Source organism: Halichondria panicea, chromosome 16 (assembly GCF_963675165.1).
Source record: "Halichondria panicea chromosome 16, odHalPani1.1, whole genome shotgun sequence".
Lineage (NCBI taxonomy): Eukaryota > Metazoa > Porifera > Demospongiae > Suberitida > Halichondriidae > Halichondria > Halichondria panicea.
Genome location: NC_087392.1, coordinates 5104569 through 5125038, shown reverse-complemented (window position 1 = coordinate 5125038; position 20470 = coordinate 5104569). Strand labels below are relative to the sequence as shown.

Here is a 20470-nt window from a genome sequence, read left to right as displayed (position 1 = left end):
GTTGAATGAATAAGTGACGGCCATCTTTCCAGCACACTGTTCATCGTAGCTTGCTTGACCAGCGGTTTGATCTGCTGACCCTACTGCAATAGTGTAGATGCTGGATGAGTAGCCATCAGCAGCACAAGAATCATAGTTCCATCCACCATTCCCAGAAGCCCACACGAAAATGGAGCCCTTCCCATCACGACCCTAGACAGAGTCAGACACTGTATACACATTTCGTGTGTGAGTGCTAAATAAATTACCCTTTTGACTGCATTTTTTAATGCATTTTCAAGCAGTATTCCTGGTTTTTCTACAATGAAACCCTTGTCACTTGGTCCCAACTGTTGCTGTAAACTTGGATATAGTTGTTTTTATAGCCAAGAGAACTTGCTTCAATGGAGTCTGTCACGCTAGCAAGGTCAACCTTGAGACCTGTGTATAGACAAGAGAGAGAGAGAGACGTGAAGCGTACAAATTGTGCATGTATAGACTATTGTCTTTTGCTCATTGAAAGTGCATGTGCATGGCCTGCCCAAGTGGATCAATGTCAGGATTTATGTTGACTATATAGTAAAAATAGTTACAATAGAGCACTGAATTCAATCCCTAAATTGACGTTAATTTGGGGTTTAGCATGGCAGCCTCGAGTCAAAGCCACGTGTACATCTAGGCCAATATGCAGGTTCAAGCTTCTGAGCTTCTTAGCTTTGCTCGCTTTTAATCGAAGCTTTTTACCATCAAACTCTTCCAAATTTAAAACTACTGGGTTGTGTTGAGGCTATCCATGGTATAAGCATACACATTCAGGTGAGTAGAACACACAGAACGAAAAACAGACAAACTTACCAACTACTAAAGTATTTACCCGTGGCGCGCCTCGGGTAAATAATTATAAATGTAAAAACAAAAACAACAACTTTCAGTAACCTTAATTCATATGCATGTCTATACACTGTATGTAGTCAAACTCAGGGACAGTTGTATAATTATATCAATTTAAGAATGGACTTACAGCCAAGATTGGAGTTAAAGGCCACCCCTACACCACACTGATTGTTATCTTTTGCCATGGCAATCTCTCCTCCACAGCTAGTTCCATGACTGTCTGGCTCATCACCAGAGTATGTGGTAGGAGTGGGGTCACTATCGCCTTGTGCAAAGTCCCAACTAGCGTTGGAATCCTTAAAATAAAAATATGTAGATGTTATTTCAGTATGCTTTCATAATGTAAACACCACCTGATTTAAGGCTTGCCAATATGTATTGTATTTCAATAGCAACCATTGTCTTAAACACCAATATTTACACAACATTCCCACACGGGCATTTCTCTGTTAGTGTAGTTTTGTTGTGACCACATGCACTACACTGACAAGAAAACTTACGTAGTTCGGAGAAATGTCAGGGTGTGTTATCTCCAATCCTGCATGTGTGAGAGAACTTAATATCACTAGCTGGCAATGAGACTACTACAGCACAAACATGCATGCATGACAGCATTCTGGCACAGTTGTGAGAGGTCCTATTTCACTATCCACATCAGTTCACTTGTGTAAACAGTTGTATGCCTGAGCTAATGGGGACTTTTTGCTAAATTATAGCAAGAGTAGATAAGACTACTATTGGTGTAAGCAATACCTAATAATTATAGATGTTCCTGGAATCTGCAATCCAACCTGCATACATGCAAAATACCTACTAGATAATAAAATTACCCGAAATTAAGTATAATGGCCTTAGGAACACTGAACTACGCAAGCTAAATGGAACCTCAGTATAATTATGCAGACTGCTTTGTAGTAGATAATGCAGGACTTGTACAATGTAGTAGAAATGATCAAGGCCCTTGACCACAATCTACTACCAGGCCAATATCTTATAGACGCACTAGTTGATAAGATCTGATTCATGAGACTAGGGAACTACATGGGAACAGTGTCTAACTATAACCATGGCATGTAATAAAAAAATGTTGGTATTATTGCACTCAAGAATCAGTCGCGCGCCTGGTAATACTTCTTACATAATACATGTATATATATAAGCGGTTCAATCGTATATCATTGCCACATTTTCCTGACCTTGGGTTGTTAGAGCCTATATAATACTATCCCCAGATGCTTCCAACTCACCATCATCCATGATAGACACAATCACACCACTCCCAGTGATTCCTTGCAGCCAGACAGGCTCCACGTTAATGTCCAGCCCCTTTCTACCGCTAGTTTGACCACGGTTGACCTAGGAGTATTATATAGGAATGTATGGGGTCGACCTCCTGGGTGTATTAGGAATGTATGGATAATCCCCCGTATACACACCCAACTCTCCGTATACTGTATAGCGCGAAATTGTCACTGTTTCGTGGGTTAGCAATCCTACACGAAAAATAATCCGCGAAAATGCAAACGAATGCATTTAGAACCATTCCACGAAACATAAGTGCCTCGAAAATTTCGCGCTATACAAGATTTGGAATGTATGGGGTTGACCTCCTATGGGAGTATTAGAATAATCCCCCGAAGCCGTTAAGTATACACACCTCAATCTCTGTAAAATAATAAGGTCTATGGACAATATGTACAATTAAGCAATTAAGAGTACTATATTATCAGCATAATTAAACTGATCAGTCTGCTCACTGCGTATACTATTGTATTGAGTGTGTGCATGTGCATACATGTGTATATATGCAAACATCTCACCAAAGACCATTGTTTGCTGAAATTTGGATCGCTTGGATAACTGTAGTCTTTCTTGAATCTTTTTCTTGCTATTTGTTGCTGTACAGAGCCCACCTAAATCAAGGAAGACAAAATAATGAACATGAGTGACTTGAACATTAGTTTATATAGTTGTTGTTTTTTTACATTTGGCTCATTCGAAAGTGCTTGTGAAATGTGATTTTTCTGACCACCAGTCAAGTGTAGATTTCCCCTTTGATCAGTTTCAGGTAACTTGAATGCGAAGTAGTCATCAAGGTTGCCTACCTACAGTGTAAAGAGAACAGGAACACTTTAAAGGTATCTGGTGCACCTTTTTGGATCAATGTAGCTAGACAGAAAAGTGAGGTTAACCATTTAATAAACACTGTGCGAAAACAAGGGAGTTCAATGGAGTACATAAATATATGACTTGTAGCTTACAGAATATTCATTGCTGCATGCATGTAACACAACAATTATCTTTTAATAGACACACTGTGCGAACAATGGAGTAACATGACTTGTAGCTTAGCAATGCATGATACAGAATATTTATTCCTGCATGTAATCAGTATATGTAACAACACATGCCACTCAGTATTACAAGAATGCAAAAAACTAATTATTCCGCACAAAGGATACGGTAAAGTTGTCTGTTCCACCTGTAACTGCTCAACGGTTGCATGCACCAAAAACTAACAGCTTCTTTCTAGCCACGTTCTCTTATTTTGATTTGTGGATTTGCTAACTAAGCTTTGTTCTCCATAATAGTTATGGCTATTTTCACTTAGTGTGAACGCTGTTGCAGTCTCTTCAGAACCGTTCCTAGCATCATCTGCTCGCACAAGTTTCTATTCAAGTTGTGAGTTAGCCTTGCACTAAAGCGTTGCCTGTATCATTTGTTAGCTATGAGAATCAGAAAAGAGCTGCAAGCTGTGCTGCCAGAAGCTGCAGCAGCCATTGCGAACTTTAACCTTTTGCAGACGCACCCCTTTTTCTGTGCATGCGCATTCAAGCCCACGCAGGCCTCTTTTTAACATTCCGTCCTTTTTATCCTTCTATAACCGTGACTCTTGATTAATGTGTGGAAGTTCAATTTATTTCGTAACATAACATTGTAACACTCTATACTTTTTGAGCGAAGCAAACATGCCGAGAGGCATTAGCACAAGGGAACTTGCTCATTTACCCAGTTTTAAAAACTTCAGATGTCACAAAGTCAATGCAGCTGTCATGCTACATCCCCCTACTTTGCATGAGGGGTCGCCTAAAATCGAATACTTAAAGTACACCCTGAGTGTGCTGTGTAATAGATCTAGCAATAAGTGGACACTCATAAGTGCATATACATTGTACACTCCGATAGCAAATAGATCTACTCCACGTACCTGTCCCTGATTGATAAGACCATGTTTTGCCGCAAGTGTGTGAGCTTCAAGTGTGAGCTGTGATTGTGGTAGCAGCAGCTGTACCACCCAGGTGTCTGTGTATTGCTCAGTGGGAACAGACTGATCAAACAGTGCTGTCCTGCTCCTGGTTGATGCTGATGTGACTGAAACTATAGCAGCCCATGTCAGCACATGTTTCATTCTTTGCAGAAGATCAAACGGCATGCTTGCAATTGGTTGTTCAAAAAAGTTGGATCATGCACACTCACTAGATCATGCTATACAAGAACAATTTTATACGATGCCCATGCATGTGATGAATCTCATTAACATTCTTTCCCACACTATTGACAACCCACTCACTGCATGGGGTTGAATGAATGTGTGCTAGGAGAAGGTGTAAGGATGGCCTGAAGACTAATGTGATGATCTATGCAAAGACTATACCAACCCACAATCTTGTTTGCGAACTTTTTGCCAACCCTACTCTTCTCCATTTTTTCACACAATGTTTTAATTTGCACTTGTTGTTCACAAAATTATTCGGAATATTTGCCTCATGCAGGCCTAGTGGAGGTACAGTATGAAGCTTGATTGAAATTAACTTTAATAAACCGCATTTTTGTGTGCTATAGGTTTGTTTTTTCACTGCTGAAATAAAACAACCCTTCCCTTGTGGATGTCATGTCGGACTGGCCAGCGAGTCTACTCATATTATGCTTTTATAACTGCGTTGATCTATTGATTATCAGGGGAAGAGTCGGTTGTCTTTACAGCAAGCTGTTTCAGCAGAAGAAATAGCACAATTCCTGCATGCAAATTTAATGTCAAACATCACAGTGATGTTGTTTTTTATTATTTCAGCAGCGAAAGAACGCATGCACTGAATACTAAGTTATTAAATTATAGGCTGATGAAGAATAGGTGAACAATTTTGCATATTAATTTTGGTAGCCCTAGCCTCCGTTTACCAGGGATATAATTATGCTGAATTGAGATTAAAGATTGAAAATAACTATTAGCTACTTAGAACTTTGAATTCTGGCCAGGATACATTATCTATATAATTATAGTCTCGCATACCCGCCTCAACCTAAAAGCTTTTAGCTTGAGGCGGGTATTCGAGACTAATATAATTATGCACTCGTCAAAGTAATGCCCCACCTCCCCCCTACGGGGATAAATGGGGATTAGATGGGGATTAGACTTGAAGTTGCTCCCCTACCTAGGGGAATTAGACAGATCACCTGATGCATGCATTGGGTCAAAGGTCAATTAAAGATCACATGATGTGTGCCACACTCTTCCTTCCAACACATGCCGGAGTACAGTGAGAGCAAAGTTTACAGTTTATTGATCCTGAGCAATCTCTGCATTCTTGACTTCACTAGCTCTATAGGAGTATAGCTGTCAATATTTATACTTCAAATAATCTGTTTATCTTCTCGCTAGAGTGTGATACAGGTCTAATCCCCACATCACCCCCATGTTGTACTAGGGCTACCAGGGGATTAGACCAAATAACATGCCCAAAGGTAGGGGTATTAGATCAGGTGATTGGTCTAATCCCCACCTATCCCCGGTATGGGGGAGGTGAGGCATTAGATTGACAAGTGTATTATGCATACAGGGAACGATTTAGGCGTGAATACCACTGGGACAAACATCGTTTGTTTGATTATTGGAATACAGTCAGTGACGAGGCTTCAGCACCCATGCATGCACGGTGCTATCAGGAGTGCATGAATATCTATAAGTCCTGCTAGTACGTACATTTTGAAAAGGAAACTTACTGTTCTATCTATGATTTTAATGACATCACTTTATATGCAACATGAAATGGAAATAATTATACAAACAAAGAATAATTGAATCTATAATTGTATAGCTGGTATGTATGTATACATGTGATAATTTAGTCATCCTCGTATTCAGAGCTTGAGACCGCGCCCCCTTCTGAGTCCGTCTCCTCGATAAGCCCCTCCTCCTCTTCGTCATCCTCCAAGTCCTTCCATTGGTCAGTGCCGCTCACTACCACCGCAGCCTCAACCACCACCTGTACAAAAGAGGGGGGAGGGGATTTAATCACTGTAGTAGAAAACACTTTACCATTTCTACCCTAAACCACAATGCGTATACATGGTAACGATTGTAATGTGCCAATGCAATTTTTGTGAACTAAACTAGCTGACTGATGCTTGTACATGTACAGAAGCATTATCAAGTTATATTTTGTGCTGTGCTGGTAGGAGAACACACACTGTTCATTACATATAAATTGAGACTCACTTTGATTTCTTGTTGGAAGGAGAGCGCAATGTATAGATCTACCCTGGTTCTCGGGGGGCAGCAAATTGAAGGTCAGTCTAGAGGTGTGTGTGTTTGAGAGATTGAAATAAAAAATAAAAGTTGGGTGTATATCTGTCCACTGAGACCTTGCTGACTCTATATTTCAAAAATTCAAATTTCTCAAACAGGAAGATGCTGATTTTCAGTTCGTAGAATATATACATATCATATGTTATTTGTAAATGTAGCGCTAACAACATTAGTTTAACTTAATTATGCTGTGTCTTTTTAATGCTGAGAAGAAATATTCGTATTATAGCTAAACACCTTAGAGCAGTAGTTAGAGTTAAACACATTGGAATAGCAACCGGGGGTAGCTAGATGTCCGACCTTGAATCGGAAACGGTGGGTTAAAGATCTTTGGAGGCGCGCCAACTCTCCCCACACGTCTAGCACATTCCCAGTTGCATATTTTAATAACAGCCACATTATAGTACATCATTGTAACTAGTTACAATGTTATGCTATTGTGACTTAAAAAGTAAAAGAACAAAAAATGAAAACTATCTATATATAGCTAATAATTATTGTCTCAGTTATATATAGAGGTTTAGAATTGTTGGAGGAATAATGTGTACAATTACTAAGTATGCTGTTTAGGCTTCAATTATACACTCTAGAATGCTAGTGGTATGCACCATATTCGTTTGCTTACTGCACAGTTGATTGTTTCTGCGCCATTTTAAGTTTTCCATGTGCTTTTTGGGATCACATGATCCTTTATTTTAGCTATTTTATTGTTGTGATGCTCTTTATCATGTGGATACTGTGTAAAACTGCAGGGGCTGGGGTGTCGTGTTCTTTGTGATTGTATTGGTAGCTGGTTGAGAGAAGCCATAAACCATGCCCACACTTTTCGACCACTAAATATTTTTTTGGTATTTTGGTCATTCGGCATTAATTTTTGTTAACAAATTTTTTTTATTTATTTTTTATTTTTTATTATTATTATTATTTTTTATAAGATAGCTAATGTGTGTGTGAATGAGTTGGTTTTCTATTGGGAAATGCAAAATATTTTGGTTCTTAGAATTATCTCCAGACATTAGTTAGATACCAATGTGTGTGTGTGTGTGTGTGTGTGTGTGTGTGTGTGTGTGTGTGTGTGTGTGTGTGTGTGTGTGTGTGTGTGTGTAGGGGGGGTTGTTAAGAAAAATCAGGACACAACTCTTTTTGGAGAGGTCAAATCATGATGCAATTCTTTTTCCTTAGGGTATTATGTGAAGAGGGTGTATCTTACTGAGAATGTTTCCTTGAGGCCTACAATCCTCTGCGGTGGACAGACTAACTCTCTCTTCTTACGATCCACTATATACGGGGCAGAGGGGTGTGTAATTATACTTTTGTGCGTGTACTTTACTTTTGACCATTATTTTGTTCATCAATTAGACAAGGAATGCAAAATTTGCTTGAATTTTGATCATAAGGTTTACCGGTACATTAAAATATGTGTATAGAGTCTGTAAAATATTTATATTATACAGATAAGTGTCATCCTCAGACTGAAGTACGTGATATTTTAGTCGAATTTCTCGTTCATTCTTCTTCTTTTCACACAAGTATTATATACCGCAATGCATGTGACCATTATACACACTAGGACAAGCATCCGATTAGCGACCCCATTGAGTGCAGTATATTGCTCATGCAAGCAGGGACGTAGCCAGGATTTTGGGTGAAGGGAGTATACAATAAATGAAAGAGGGCGCAAAGCACCCGATTTTTAGCTGCGCACCAAAATATTGTTGATTGGAAGCCACACCTCTTATTAATGACGTCATAATTAACTTGTATGCCTAATTGGGCACGGTCCAATCTTTTATTTGCATACAGCACCCCTATCACCCCCTGGCTACGCCCCTGGCAAGGCAAGTCTTCGTTCGATACTCTGGCCCTCTCTTTTATTTTGGACTCTTGTCAGTAGCTATATAGATCTAGCCAACGTTTTATGCTTGGTGATGAATGTATCATTGTATGTGGCAGTGCTGACAACGGTTCTTTGTGTTACCATGCATGCACCCTGTAACGAAGGTATTTGCACATATTATTATGGCTTCCCTACTCATGTTTCCTCAGTGACCAAGGAAAAATATTTGATAACTAAGTTACTGCAGCACTAAAAGAACAAACACACAAGCATAATTATACTGATTCTGAATTGATCAACATATAATACCATTATATAGTATTGATTTTCAACTCAACCTTCCTGATTACTGTTGCACAGGCTTAACTCTATACTGCTCAGAATAGACTCCTCTCTAAGGAGGCCCTATCACTATGAGCGCTAGTGCAATAGGACCTCCCAAATCGCTAGCGTTTTAGGGCGGGGGCCCTAAACTGGAAACCACTCGATTCCTTTCTCTTGGGGAGAAAGGGACTGGCCAGCTGCCGTGTTAAGAGTTAGAGGACATGCAGGGAAAGTACGACAGGCGCAGTACAGCTCAAACAATTAGCCTCTGATTACACTCAGCAATAACACACAGCGTGGGCGGATAATTAGTGCACTGCACGTACCTGTCGTACCCCTCCTCTGTTTAGAGGAGGTTGGTCACGATTGTTAATTAGTCTTCTAATTTTCTTTTTAACCTCCAATTCCTACAGTAAATGCTCATTCTTGCATTATTGAGCGTTTATCTCTCTTGTATTACGTCTCCTGAGTTGTAAATGTTAGTCTATGAATCATATACTGGTAATAGTTTAGAACGATCATTACTATAACTGCTACATTAGCCCTTTCCTTGCCATTCGTGAAATCTGGAACAGGAGCGTCTTTAGGTCGATCAATTAGTGTGGATCCGGTGTCATAAAATTTTAGGCCCCCCATGAGATTGGGCCCCCCCCGGGCCTAGAATTTTAACATTTTAGGCCCCCCATTAACAGCGCAACAGCGGTAACATTATGTGACAGTGCATTCTCAAAATACACCAATACAGTCTTCTATAGTCTTCACAGTCTATGCATGCAGTGCCAGTTACTGAATTCAGCTCTCCTCACACACACACATTTCATGCATGTACAGTAGTACCACTGGTCTCACAGCCATCACACTGCACCATGTCATATGCAGCACGAAGCACATAGGTGCCAACTGTCCCGAATTTGTCAGGACTGTCCAAGATTACCCTTGTCCCGAAAGGAAACTGCTATTCACCTCAGATATCCCGGATTTTAAGGTTGCTGCTTCTGAGCTGGGTTACTAAGCTCCAAAAGGCTTATCAAGCCTGACACTACTGCATGCTATAATCTTCAAACAATGAACAAAAACAGCTTTACACAAGAAACTTAGTTTATATAGCAAGGGCATATGAGAGAAGCGCCCTTGTAATAAGTGGGCGGGCTCACTTGTTTGCATGTACATGTACTGTGATTCCACTATAGATACAACAGTTTCTCTCTTGACTTCTATATCTATGATTCCACATTACTTGAGAGCTGAGCCAGTGATGCTATTGGAGCATCCCCACAACAATTTACATTTTCTATGTAGGAAAACATGGAGGAAGATATGTATTGTTGTCTTTGCACTGAAAATTGTGTGCTTTATACTTTATAATTATTGTGAATTCACAAAATTTTGCCTCCTTTGGCGACCAGCCGCTTGGGGATAACGCCGCCATGTTTTGTCTTGAAATTTGGCTGAGAAAGTAAGCACAAAAAAGTTACAAATATGGCGATAGCTATGCACAACATCGATTGTCTTACAGGCAGATCCAACATTGCAGAGCTGCATCAAAGCTCTTATAGGTATGAGTAACTCGAGGCTAGAGTAACTTGAAAGGTAAATCTTCCTTCACTTTGAATTCCATGATAGAATAATAATGCAAACAATTTTGCTACTTTGATACAGAGTCTTTGCATGCATGCAGTCTCTTTGATGCTTTGTAACTAATAGAGCTAACCTTACCATAATTCTTTGACTTCGTTCTATCATAGATAAAGATTTCTGTTCGTTTATCTATGGTTCTATCGTGCAGAAAAGAGGGGGGCCTAATCTCACAGTGGGAGGCCTAGAATTTTAACAGATTGGACCCCCTGGGGGGCCTAAAATGTTAACATTCTAGGCCCGGGGGGCCCAAAATTTTAAAATTCTAGGCCCGGGGGGGCCTAAACATGGGGGGGGCCCAAAATTTTATGACACCGGCCTCACCACGCCTCCATGTCATTCTATTAGTCTAGATCCGGCTAGCAATTCTAGCTGGGACTCCCAGTTCTAGCTCCTTTTGTTTAGTGTGTCAGAGACTGGGAGAAGATGATTGGCACTCCCTGGCTCCTTTGGATGTACAGCTGTCCAGATCCCTAGAACATACCCTCCATTCTGACAAGTTATCAGTGCATAGGGTGCTTACTAGATTCTTGCCAGCCAGTACAGTTCAAGCTACACACAGCACCGCTCAACTATTCTCTACCTCATTATCTAGCTAAATCTGGTCCAACTAGACAGCAGACACAGCTAGTTAATTCAGTAAAGCCAGGGGTAGCCCTACTTCTACGGTTGTTCAGTACCCACGGTAACAATTCCTCTGGGCTGGGCTAACTAGTTGAGCCACGCCTCCCAATTCTCAAGGCTAGGTACAGGTCTCTGTCTAGCTGCTTCTTCAGCTTCTTGCTCAGTTTTGTGGCTTAGAGAAAGGCCAGCTACTCAGGGGGAAGAGTCCAGATGAAAGTCTGGCAGCCAGGTGACGTCCAAACGGTCAGTTATTCTTTCCACCAACTTTTTAATCTAGTCTAGTCCTGCTTGCACTGCTACTACTACTACTGCTACTCTTCCTACTACTACTGCTGCTACTCTTCCTAGCTAGTCAAAGGTTTCATTTTTTTTTTTATAACTACATATGCACAAAGAGACATCAAAGCTTACATCAAAGGACACAGATTTTTAGCCTACTTGACTGATAAGGCCGTTACCTAGACTACAGTTTGTTTGTCAGGGAGGAGCTCACATACAACTTCATCTAATTCATCATAACGATTCGTTACCCATTGTTGTAATTTCTACAACAGATTGCCAAGGAAAGAGTTAGGCTAGCCTCGATCCCAGGCCGAGTTTTCGCTTTTATAACGGTAAGCAAACCTAACCGTTATAAAAGCGAAAACTCGGCCTGGGATCGAGGCTACATTAGGACAGGAGTCAAAGAAACAAAGGGAAGTGCAGCAACAACTGGAAGTGTGTGACTAAATCTTAGTTTCTGGCTCATTGCTCATGATCAGAGTAACTATGCTACTACCTTTCTAGTGTCACTGAGTTATGACCCGGCCCTGGGTGGTGATGTGGCGGTGGCGATGGCAGTATATAGCAGTAAAGGAACCACAAGAATGCAATGTGTATGATGCAATAAAAATGCAATAAACAGTTATAGTGGGTTGGGATGGATATTAAGCAGCAGCAAGACAAATCCTGACATTATCTGACCTCCTTTCTTAATGGAAAGTCGGGCCACGCCCAAATAATCGACAAGTTGTACACTAAGACCCCAAATTTGGCTTTAGATCATGTACTTGTGGTTATGGTAGAAGCAATAAGAACTGTTATAATACAATTAGTTTGTGCATGCATAACAAACACTTGAATACCATGCACTAATGCAGGTATATACCAGTTAATCACATGCATCTATTCAATACTAGATTATTGCACCATTTGTGACAAGCTAGCATCTAAGTAGATCTACACATCGATCTTAAATGACGAGGTATATAAAGTTATTCCTGGCCTTAGCTGCATCAGTGGCTACTATTACAGGTTGTGTTTTTATAAGCTTGATAAGACCACATTCGTATTAAAGAAACGAGAGAACAGTATTATTGCACTGTTTGTGACAAAGATCATGTTTATCTTCACTCGAATCTCACAACTACAATAATTCCTAATGTCCAACCTCTCGTAAAAGTATCACTCGAGGAGACCATTTCTGAAGACATGAAGAGATGCAGTTTCGCAATGGGAGTGTCACCAAATGTACTGGAGCAAAATAAACACAACATTACAAGTATCGCTAAAAAGGCTGCTCTTTTCTTGGAAACATTTTGGGAGATTGTACCAAAAGACTACCTCTCCGACTACAAGAGTACTCTAATGTTACAATAAGTGACACAGTTTTTAAGTTTCTAAAGAAAAGTTACCAGCTTACAAAAACAAAAATGGTACTATTTCTCAATCTGATATACCATGGCTACATATAAGGAGCTCTTTGAGACTCCAACACAAGGAAATCAAACACTCCAGTGTCTACCTTATTTTTTATTGCCTTGTATACCAAAGAGTGGAACGACAACCCTTCATTCAACACTGTCCCAGCATCCTCAGATAATAAAGCCGGACATCAAAGAGCCTCAATGGTGGCACAAGCTACCAGTTTCCCCACCGGCTAGCAAGAAGTATATGCATGTCATTGCTGCAAGATATCTATCAACTTTCCTGTATCCATCCTCAGAGATTAGTGGGAGAAAAGTTGGCGGTTCTCTCGTAACGTACGATGCTTCACAGGCAATGATGGTCAATCTCCATGATTCAGGCTTTCATATTAATCACGAGGACTATTGTGCTTTTCCAGCAGTGATATCCAGGGTACTACCCCAAGCAAAGATTATTGTGCTAATGCGAGATCCTGTTCCTAGAGCATATTCACATCATCTTTTCATGAATCGTGAGTGGCCTATTGATAAAAAACAGGATCCTGCACTTTATTTTGAAAAACACATTCAAAAAGCTGTAAACGAGTTTCAACAATGCGTTAGGAACAATTCAATCTATGAGTGTGTCAATAAAGTTCGGACTGACTTTAAACAATTAAGTATGTGGCTGGGCAGTGGAGTTTACCACATACACATTCAGAAGTGGATGCAATTTTGGCCAAAAGAACAATAAAAACTGAAAAAATGGCACTGCAACCTGTTTCTACACTAAAGAAGATCACAGACTTTCTTTCGCTGGATCCATTTCCAGATAAGACAAATTTAGGGACAGTTGTATCAATTTTAAGGATGAGTACAATACTTACAGCCAAGATTAGAGTTATATAGGCTACCCCCACTCCACACTGATTGTTATCTTTTGCCATGGCAATCTCTCCTCGAGGGTGCATGTATAAATCCATTTTTATGCTTTGTACTTTATTTTGACCATTAATTTTTTTTTTCAACATGTTTTTTTAAAATCAGCCACGAAATCACATATCTATCTTGAATTTGGGTACTCTAAATTATATACATGGAAGGATTATACATTAATTAGTTCTTTAAAAATACGCGTATAAAGTCTGTAAAATGTTTAGTCCAATCTTATACAGGAACAGATGAAGTGTCATCCTCCGACTGAAGCACATGATATCTTAGTCGATTTCCCCGTTCATTCTTCTTCTTTATCCACAGGTATACCGCAATGCATGTGACCACTATACACACTAGGACAAGAAGTCCGACCAGCCCCATTGAAGTACCAACAGCAATAGCAACATTTACTAAAGAATTTGATGCCGATACCGTTATGTTTTTAGAAGTACTATTAGTAATAGCAACAAAAGGTAATAATGTTTTGGTACCATTGCAGTACGATCCCTTGTATACATATGTATTATTTGGGCAAGTAGTGACACATTCCAGCGTAGATACAATACGAAAATCTTTGCACACATCGCACGCATTGGGACCATCTCCATAGCAACCTCTAGCACATGCTTCGTCACACACCATCGGAATATTTGCTACAGCTTGAGGTGTAGTGGACGTACCATAAAGTGCAAGGTCCATATTTGATACACTAACATAACCACTGGAAGACTTGAACGTAACAGTCATTGTCCAGGTTCCGACCGGATTCTCCCCCCAATAGTGAACAGACATGAAGGGCCAAAGGTAGTAAGCATATCCTTCATCATCAGAATTGACAAAATCATAATTTCTGTATGGAAGAAGAGTTGAAGTTGTTCCCTGTGGTGAAGTGAGTTCAATCATGATGTCCCCCCTGCGAGGATGAGGGTCTAGTAACCAGCGTTTCACCGAAGCTTCATCTATGGCTTCATACTTAATGAACGCATAATAGTCCGTGATTGTGTATCTTCGTACATATTCTATTCTTAATGAAGCTGTCAAAACCACGTGCTCCAGGAAGTGAACGCCTGAAGTCGTGTTCGATACTGTAAATTGCATTGTAAGAGGTTGTCCAAAGCGAGCACTTCTAAATGTGAAAGTGCATAAAACAGTGAGTATAATTATTGCTTGCGGCACACTTATCAGCCCCCTGGCATACTATAGGTACGTATAGGCTTACCCGTAGGTTTGGTGGCTTGTCAAGGTCTGGGAAATCTGTGGAGGAACAGTAGTCCAATTTCTGGCTCGAGTTACAAATGCTTCAGCGTCAATAGCTCCAAAGCCAAACTTGAGACTGATTTTACGCCCTGCTCCATTCACTGTCCATTCCCCATCAGTGAGAGGGTCAGTGTTGGATGTGTAAACTAGCAAATACTGCACATCTCTCCACGTCAGTTCATGGCTATACAAAATCATGCATTTGAAGCCACTATAGAGCATGATAAATATGTAGCATGTGCATGTGTGTTTTCAAACTACTCTATATCAAACCAATTATTGCCATAGCCGTATTTTCTTCCATGCATGCATGCAAAAGAGTAGTAAGGTAACACACTTTGCCTGTAGTGCCAGAGTGATGACTCCTGATACTAGAGGTGCAGAAGCACTAGTGCCAGTAAAGTCGTCTGTACATTCCCCATTCAGAGTCGTGGTGTACTGCATAGTTATATGGTACAGTTATGCACTTATATAGTCTATGATATCATTATTACTCACAATTTGGTCGAAAGGGTCATAAGAGCCATCGTCTGAGAATGTTCTTGAGTTGAATGAATAAGTGACGGCCATCTTTCCAGCACACTGTTCATCATAGCTTGCTTGACCAGCAGTTTGATCTGCTGACCCTACTGCAATAGTGTAGATGCTGGAAGAATAGCCATCAGCAGCACAAGAATCATAGTTCCATCCACCATTCCCAGCAGCCCACACGAAAATGGAGCCCTTCCCATCACGACCCTATAGACAGAGTCAGACACTATATACATTATTTGGTGTGTGAGTGCTAAATAAATTACCTTTTTGACTGCATTTTTTAACGCATTTTCAAGCAGTATTCCTGGTTTTTCTACCACGAAACCCTTGTCACTTGGTCCCCAACTGTTGCTGTAAACTTGGATGTAGTTGTTTTTATAGCCAAGAGAACTTGCTTCAATGGAGTCTGTCACGCTAGCAAGGTCAACCTTGAGACCTGTGTATATAAGACCAATTAATTGTGAAGCATACAAATTATGTGCATGTAGCAGGGGCGGATCCAGGAAAAACAAAAGGGGGGGCTAGCTAGAAAGGGGCGAAGCCCTGTAAGAGGGCAGCCTCGCCAGAGGCGATTTTTTTTGCAAGATTTGACCTTTGAACTTTCATATTAATGAGTAGAATACGTTGACCTCTGCACTTACTTTTAATACTATGGTGATACTGTACTGATCAGATGTACGTACGTACGTACAGCTAGCTAGCTAGCTAGGTACGTCCAGCTAGCTACCCTAGATCCTTTATACTCCTAGTAGCTGTTGTCTAGCATCTCTCAAGTGATTTCAAGTGAGTCTACAGATGCATAATTGGTGGCAAAATTGTTGTAGAGTCAGACTACAACACATGGTAGTTTTTCAAAAGGGGGGGCTTCAGCCCCTCAAAATCACCCCTGGATCTGCCCCTGTGTAGTATATATTGTCTTATGCAATCAGCATGACTTCTGTGGGAGGCCGGGGTTGCTCATTGGACCACAGTAAAAAATAGTTACAATAGAGCACTGAAGTGCAAACCCTAAATTGGTGTTAATTTGGGGTTTAGTGTAGCAGCCTCGAGTCAAAACCACAGTAAAAATTGTTACAATAGAGCACTGAAGTGCAAACCCTATAAATTGGCCTTAATTTGGGGTTTAGTGTAGCAGCCTCGAGTCAAAGCCACGTGTACATCTAGGCCAACATGCAGGTTCAAGCTTCTTAGCTTTTGCTCGCTTTTAATCGAAGTTTTTTAACCATCAAAATCTGCCACGTTTAAAACTACTACTGTGTTGTGTTGAGGCTATCCATGGTATAAGCACAGTGCTATCACATTCAGGTGAGTAGATTACACAGAACGAAAGACAGACAAACTTACCAACTACTAAAGTATTGCGCCACGGGTAAATAATCATAATTATGTACTGTATTTAACGTAAAAACAAAAACAACAACTTTCAGTAACCTTCATTTAAAGTTACTCATGCATGCATGTCTATACAGCTGCTCTTAGATATCCTTTAGTGTACACCTCGTCTAGCACGTGTACAATCATCAACACTGTATCAGGAGTATAGTTCTTAATGTACTCCTGACTCTATAATTATGTAGTCAAATTCAGGGACAGTTGTATGATCATATATATCAATTTTAAGAATAGGTACAATCAGAGGAGGTACGACATCCGCGTGTTAAAGGAAGTGTTTTAGACTCACATTCCTTAGGTCAAAGTTCAATTGCGTGTTACCGGTATACCTGCCAAACACAAGCACTGCGCTATTTTTAGCTGCCAAGAGTGTGATTCGTGCACTGTTTGATCTAGGTTATAGCTAAATTAGCTTAATCAACCATCGTTTCAGTTTCAAAATCTTCAGGGGATGCCTGGAGTTGCTATGAGCATCACTTCAGTTGATGTGCTATTGAACTTTGACCCGGATATAATAAGGAATGTGGGTCTTTAGGACACGCGGATGTCGTACCTCCTCTGGGGTACAATACTTACAGCCAAGATTGGAGTTATAGGCCACCCCCACTCCACACTGATTGTTATCTTTTGCCATGGCAATCTCTCCTCCACAGCTGGTTCCATGTCTGTCTGGCTCATCACCATAGTATTTGGTAGGCGTGGGGTCATTATCGTCGTGTGCAAAGTCCCAACTAGCATTAAAATCCTGAAAACAAAAATTATATGTATACACGTTGTTTCAGTATGCTTTCATATTATTATAATATAGCCGAATAAACACCACCTGATTTAAGGCTTGCCAAATGAATGTGTATTTTAAAACCACAACATTCCCACACGGCGTTACTCTGTCAGTGTAGTGTTGTTGTGACAATACTACACTGACAAGAAAACTTACGTAGTTCGGAGAAATGTCAGGGTGTGTTATCTCCAAACCTGCATGTGCATGTGAGAAAACTTAATATCACTGACAATGCGATTGCAGCACAAACATGACAGCATTCTGGGAGCTCCTATTTCACTATCCACCTCACTTGTGTAAACAGTATCATGCCTAAGCTAATGGGACATCCTGCCATGGGGACTTCTTGTAGTAATTATGTCTGTCAGTGTAATTAATACCTAGATGTTCCAACCTACATCGTGCAGAATACCTATTAGATATAATTACCCAAAAGCCTTAGGCACATGCACTGATCTACGCAAGCTAAACGGAACCTCAGTATAATTATGCAGACTGCTTTGTAGTAGATAATGCAGGACCTTGTACAATGTAGTAGAAATGATCTCCATGCACAATCTACTTACTATCAGGCCAATACACTACAGTTGATAAGATCTGATTCGTGAGACTGGGGAACTACATGGGAACAGTGTCCGACTATTATAATTATAGCCATGTAATAACATCATACAGAAGAAATGTTGGTATTATTGCACTAACAAACTCAAGAATGATCAGTTAATGTCGCGGCGTGCAAGCGCGCCTGGTATACTTCTTAAATAATACATATATATAATTATAAGCGGTTCAACGTGACTCGTATATCATTGACACATCTTCCTGACCCTGTTAGAGCTTATATCCCCAGATGCTTCCAACCCACCATCATCCATGATAGATACGACCACACCACTCCCAGTGATTCCTTGCAGCCAGACAGGCTCCACGTTAATATCCAGCCCCTTTCTACCGCTAGTTTGACCACGGTTGACCTGGGAGTGTTATATAGGAGTGTATGGGGTTGACCACCTGGGTGTATTAGGAATGCATGAATAATCCCCCGAAGCCCTTAAGTATACACACCCCAATCTCTGTAGAATAATAAGGTCTATGGACACTATGTACAATTAAGCGTACTATAATTATTATCGGCATAATTAAACTGATCAGTCTGCTCACTGCATGTATATTATTGTATTGAGTGTGTGCATGCATGTGATCTATATATATGCTAACATCTCACCAAAGACCATTGTTTGCTGAAATTTGGATCGCTTGGATAACTGTAGTCTTTCTTGAATCTTTTTCTTGCTATTTGCTGCTGTACAGAGCCCACCTAAATCAAGGAAGACAACATATCTATTATGAATATCGATACATAAAATTACATAATATACATGAGTGACTTGAACATTAGTTTATATATAGTTGTTGTTTTTTACGTTTGGCTCATTCGAAAGTGCTTGTGAAATGTGATTTTTCTGACCAGTACCAGTCAAGTGTAGATTTCCCCTTTGATCAGTTTCAGGTAACTTGAATGCGAAGTAGTCATCAAGGTTGCCTACCTGCAGTGTAAAGAGAACAGGAACACTTTAAAGGTATCTGGTGCACCTTTTTGGATACAATGTAGCTAGACAGCTGGAAAGTGAGGTTAACCATTTAATAAACACTGTGCGAAAACAAGGGAGTTCAATGGAGTACATAAATATATGACTTGTAGCTTACATGCAGAATATTCATTCCTGCATGCATGTAACACAACAATTATCTTTTAATAGACACACTGTGCGAACAATGGAGTAACATAACTTGTAGCTTAGCAATGCATGGTACAGAATATTTATTCCTGCATGTAATCAGTATATGTAACAACACATGCCACTCAGTATTACAAGAATGCAAAAAACTAATTATTCCGCACAAAGGATACGGTAAAGTTGTCTGTTCCACCTGTAACTGCTCAACGGTTGCATGCACCAAAAACTAACAGCTTCTTTCTAGCCACGTTCTCTTATTTTGATTTGTGGATTTGCTAACTAAGCTTTGTTCTCCATAATAGTTATGGCTATTTTCACTTAGTGTGAAGGCTGTTGCCGTCTTTTCAGAACCGTTCCTAGCATCATCTGCTCGCACAAGTTTCTATTGAATTAAGTTGTGAGTTAGCCTTGCACTAAAGCGTTGCCTGTATCATTTGTTAGCTACGAGAGTCAGAAAAGAGCTGCAAGCTGTGCTGCCAGAAGCTGCAGCAGCCATTGCGAACTTTAACCTTTTGCAGACGCACCCCTTTTTCTGCGCATGCGCATTCAAGCCCAGGCCCCTTTTTAACATTCCGTCCTTTTTATGCTCCCCTTCTATAACCGTGACTCTTGATTAATGTGTGGATGTTCAATTTATTTTGTAACATAACATTGTAACACTCTATACTTTTTGAGCGAAGCAAACATGCCGAGAGGCATTAGCACAAGGGAACTTGCTCATTTACCCAGTTTCAGATGTCACAAAGTCAATGCAGCTGTCATGCTACATCCCCCTACTTTGCATGAGGGGTCGCCTAAAATCGAATACTTAAAGTACACCCCGGCTGAGTGTGCTGTGTAATAGATCTAGCAATAAGTGGACACTCATAAGTGCATATACATTGTACACTCCGATAGCAAATAGATCTACTCCACGTACCTGTCCCTGATTGATAAGACCATGTTTTGCCGCAAGTGTGTGAGCTTCAAGTGTGAGCTGTGATTGTGGTAGCAGCAGCTGTACCACCCAGGTGTCAGTGTATTGCTCAGTGGGAACAGACTGATCAAACAGTGCTGTCCTGCTCCTGGTTGATGCTGATGTGACTGAAACTATAGCAGCCCATGTCAGCACATGTTTCATTCTTTGAAGAAGATCAAACGGCATGCTTGGGGTTGTTCAGATCATTCACACTCGTAGCTACTCATTTGCAGCAGAACTGGGCCCAGGTGATGAACTCATTAACATTCTTTCACTACTGCATGCTATTGACAACTGCACGGGGAACTTTTTGAAGCCGTGAATGTACT

At 40.4% G+C, this 20470-nt stretch overlaps 3 protein-coding genes and 1 long non-coding RNA gene across 5 annotated transcripts in view; 1 reads left to right on the top strand and 3 right to left on the bottom strand.

Moving 5' to 3' along the window:
- Nucleotides 1–4378, bottom strand: part of LOC135349482 (proprotein convertase subtilisin/kexin type 4-like) — a 23758-nt gene extending 19380 nt beyond the window's left edge. Inside the window, exon 1 of the mRNA XM_064548004.1 lies at nt 4082–4378. Coding sequence (XP_064404074.1) covers nt 4082–4306 — 225 coding nt within the window. The 5' untranslated portion in view covers nt 4307–4378. The remainder of the gene's footprint in view (nt 1–4081) is intronic.
- Nucleotides 1–20470, bottom strand: part of LOC135349480 (neuroendocrine convertase 2-like) — a 22456-nt gene extending 1986 nt beyond the window's left edge. Inside the window, exons 1-11 of one of the 2 annotated variants that reach the window (XM_064547998.1) lie at nt 20103–20464; nt 18869–18991; nt 18670–18762; nt 18310–18418; nt 17601–17638; nt 17240–17408; nt 15535–15707; nt 15236–15475; nt 15075–15175; nt 14700–14921; nt 13557–14606 (exon numbers count right to left, since the gene is read on the bottom strand). In XM_064547998.1, the coding sequence (XP_064404068.1) occupies nt 13712–14606; nt 14700–14921; nt 15075–15175; nt 15236–15475; nt 15535–15707; nt 17240–17408; nt 17601–17638; nt 18310–18418; nt 18670–18762; nt 18869–18991; nt 20103–20327 (2388 nt within the window). In that variant the 5' untranslated portion in view covers nt 20328–20464 and the 3' untranslated portion in view covers nt 13557–13711. Of the gene's footprint in view, nt 1–13556; nt 14607–14699; nt 14922–15074; nt 15176–15235; nt 15476–15534; nt 15708–17239; nt 17409–17600; nt 17639–18309; nt 18419–18669; nt 18763–18868; nt 18992–20102 lie in introns of those variants that run through there. The other variant, XM_064547999.1, reaches the window with a different exon arrangement.
- Nucleotides 1095–2110, bottom strand: LOC135349506 (uncharacterized). Its single transcript, XR_010398926.1, has 3 exons — nt 1627–2110; nt 1374–1411; nt 1095–1169 (listed from the first exon to the last, which is right to left on the bottom strand). It is a non-coding gene; the product is annotated as an uncharacterized LOC135349506 (long non-coding RNA).
- LOC135349502 (carbohydrate sulfotransferase 15-like) lies at nt 12206–13563 on the top strand. The gene has a single exon (XM_064548031.1). The coding sequence runs from the start codon at nt 12600–12602 to the stop codon at nt 13296–13298; it is 699 nt and encodes a 232-aa protein (XP_064404101.1). The 5' UTR covers nt 12206–12599; the 3' UTR covers nt 13299–13563.

Coding starts and splice junctions, on each gene's coding strand:
- LOC135349502 (XM_064548031.1), top strand. CDS start 12,600: ATGGCTACATATAAGGAGCTCTTTGAGACTCCAACACAAGGAAATCAA.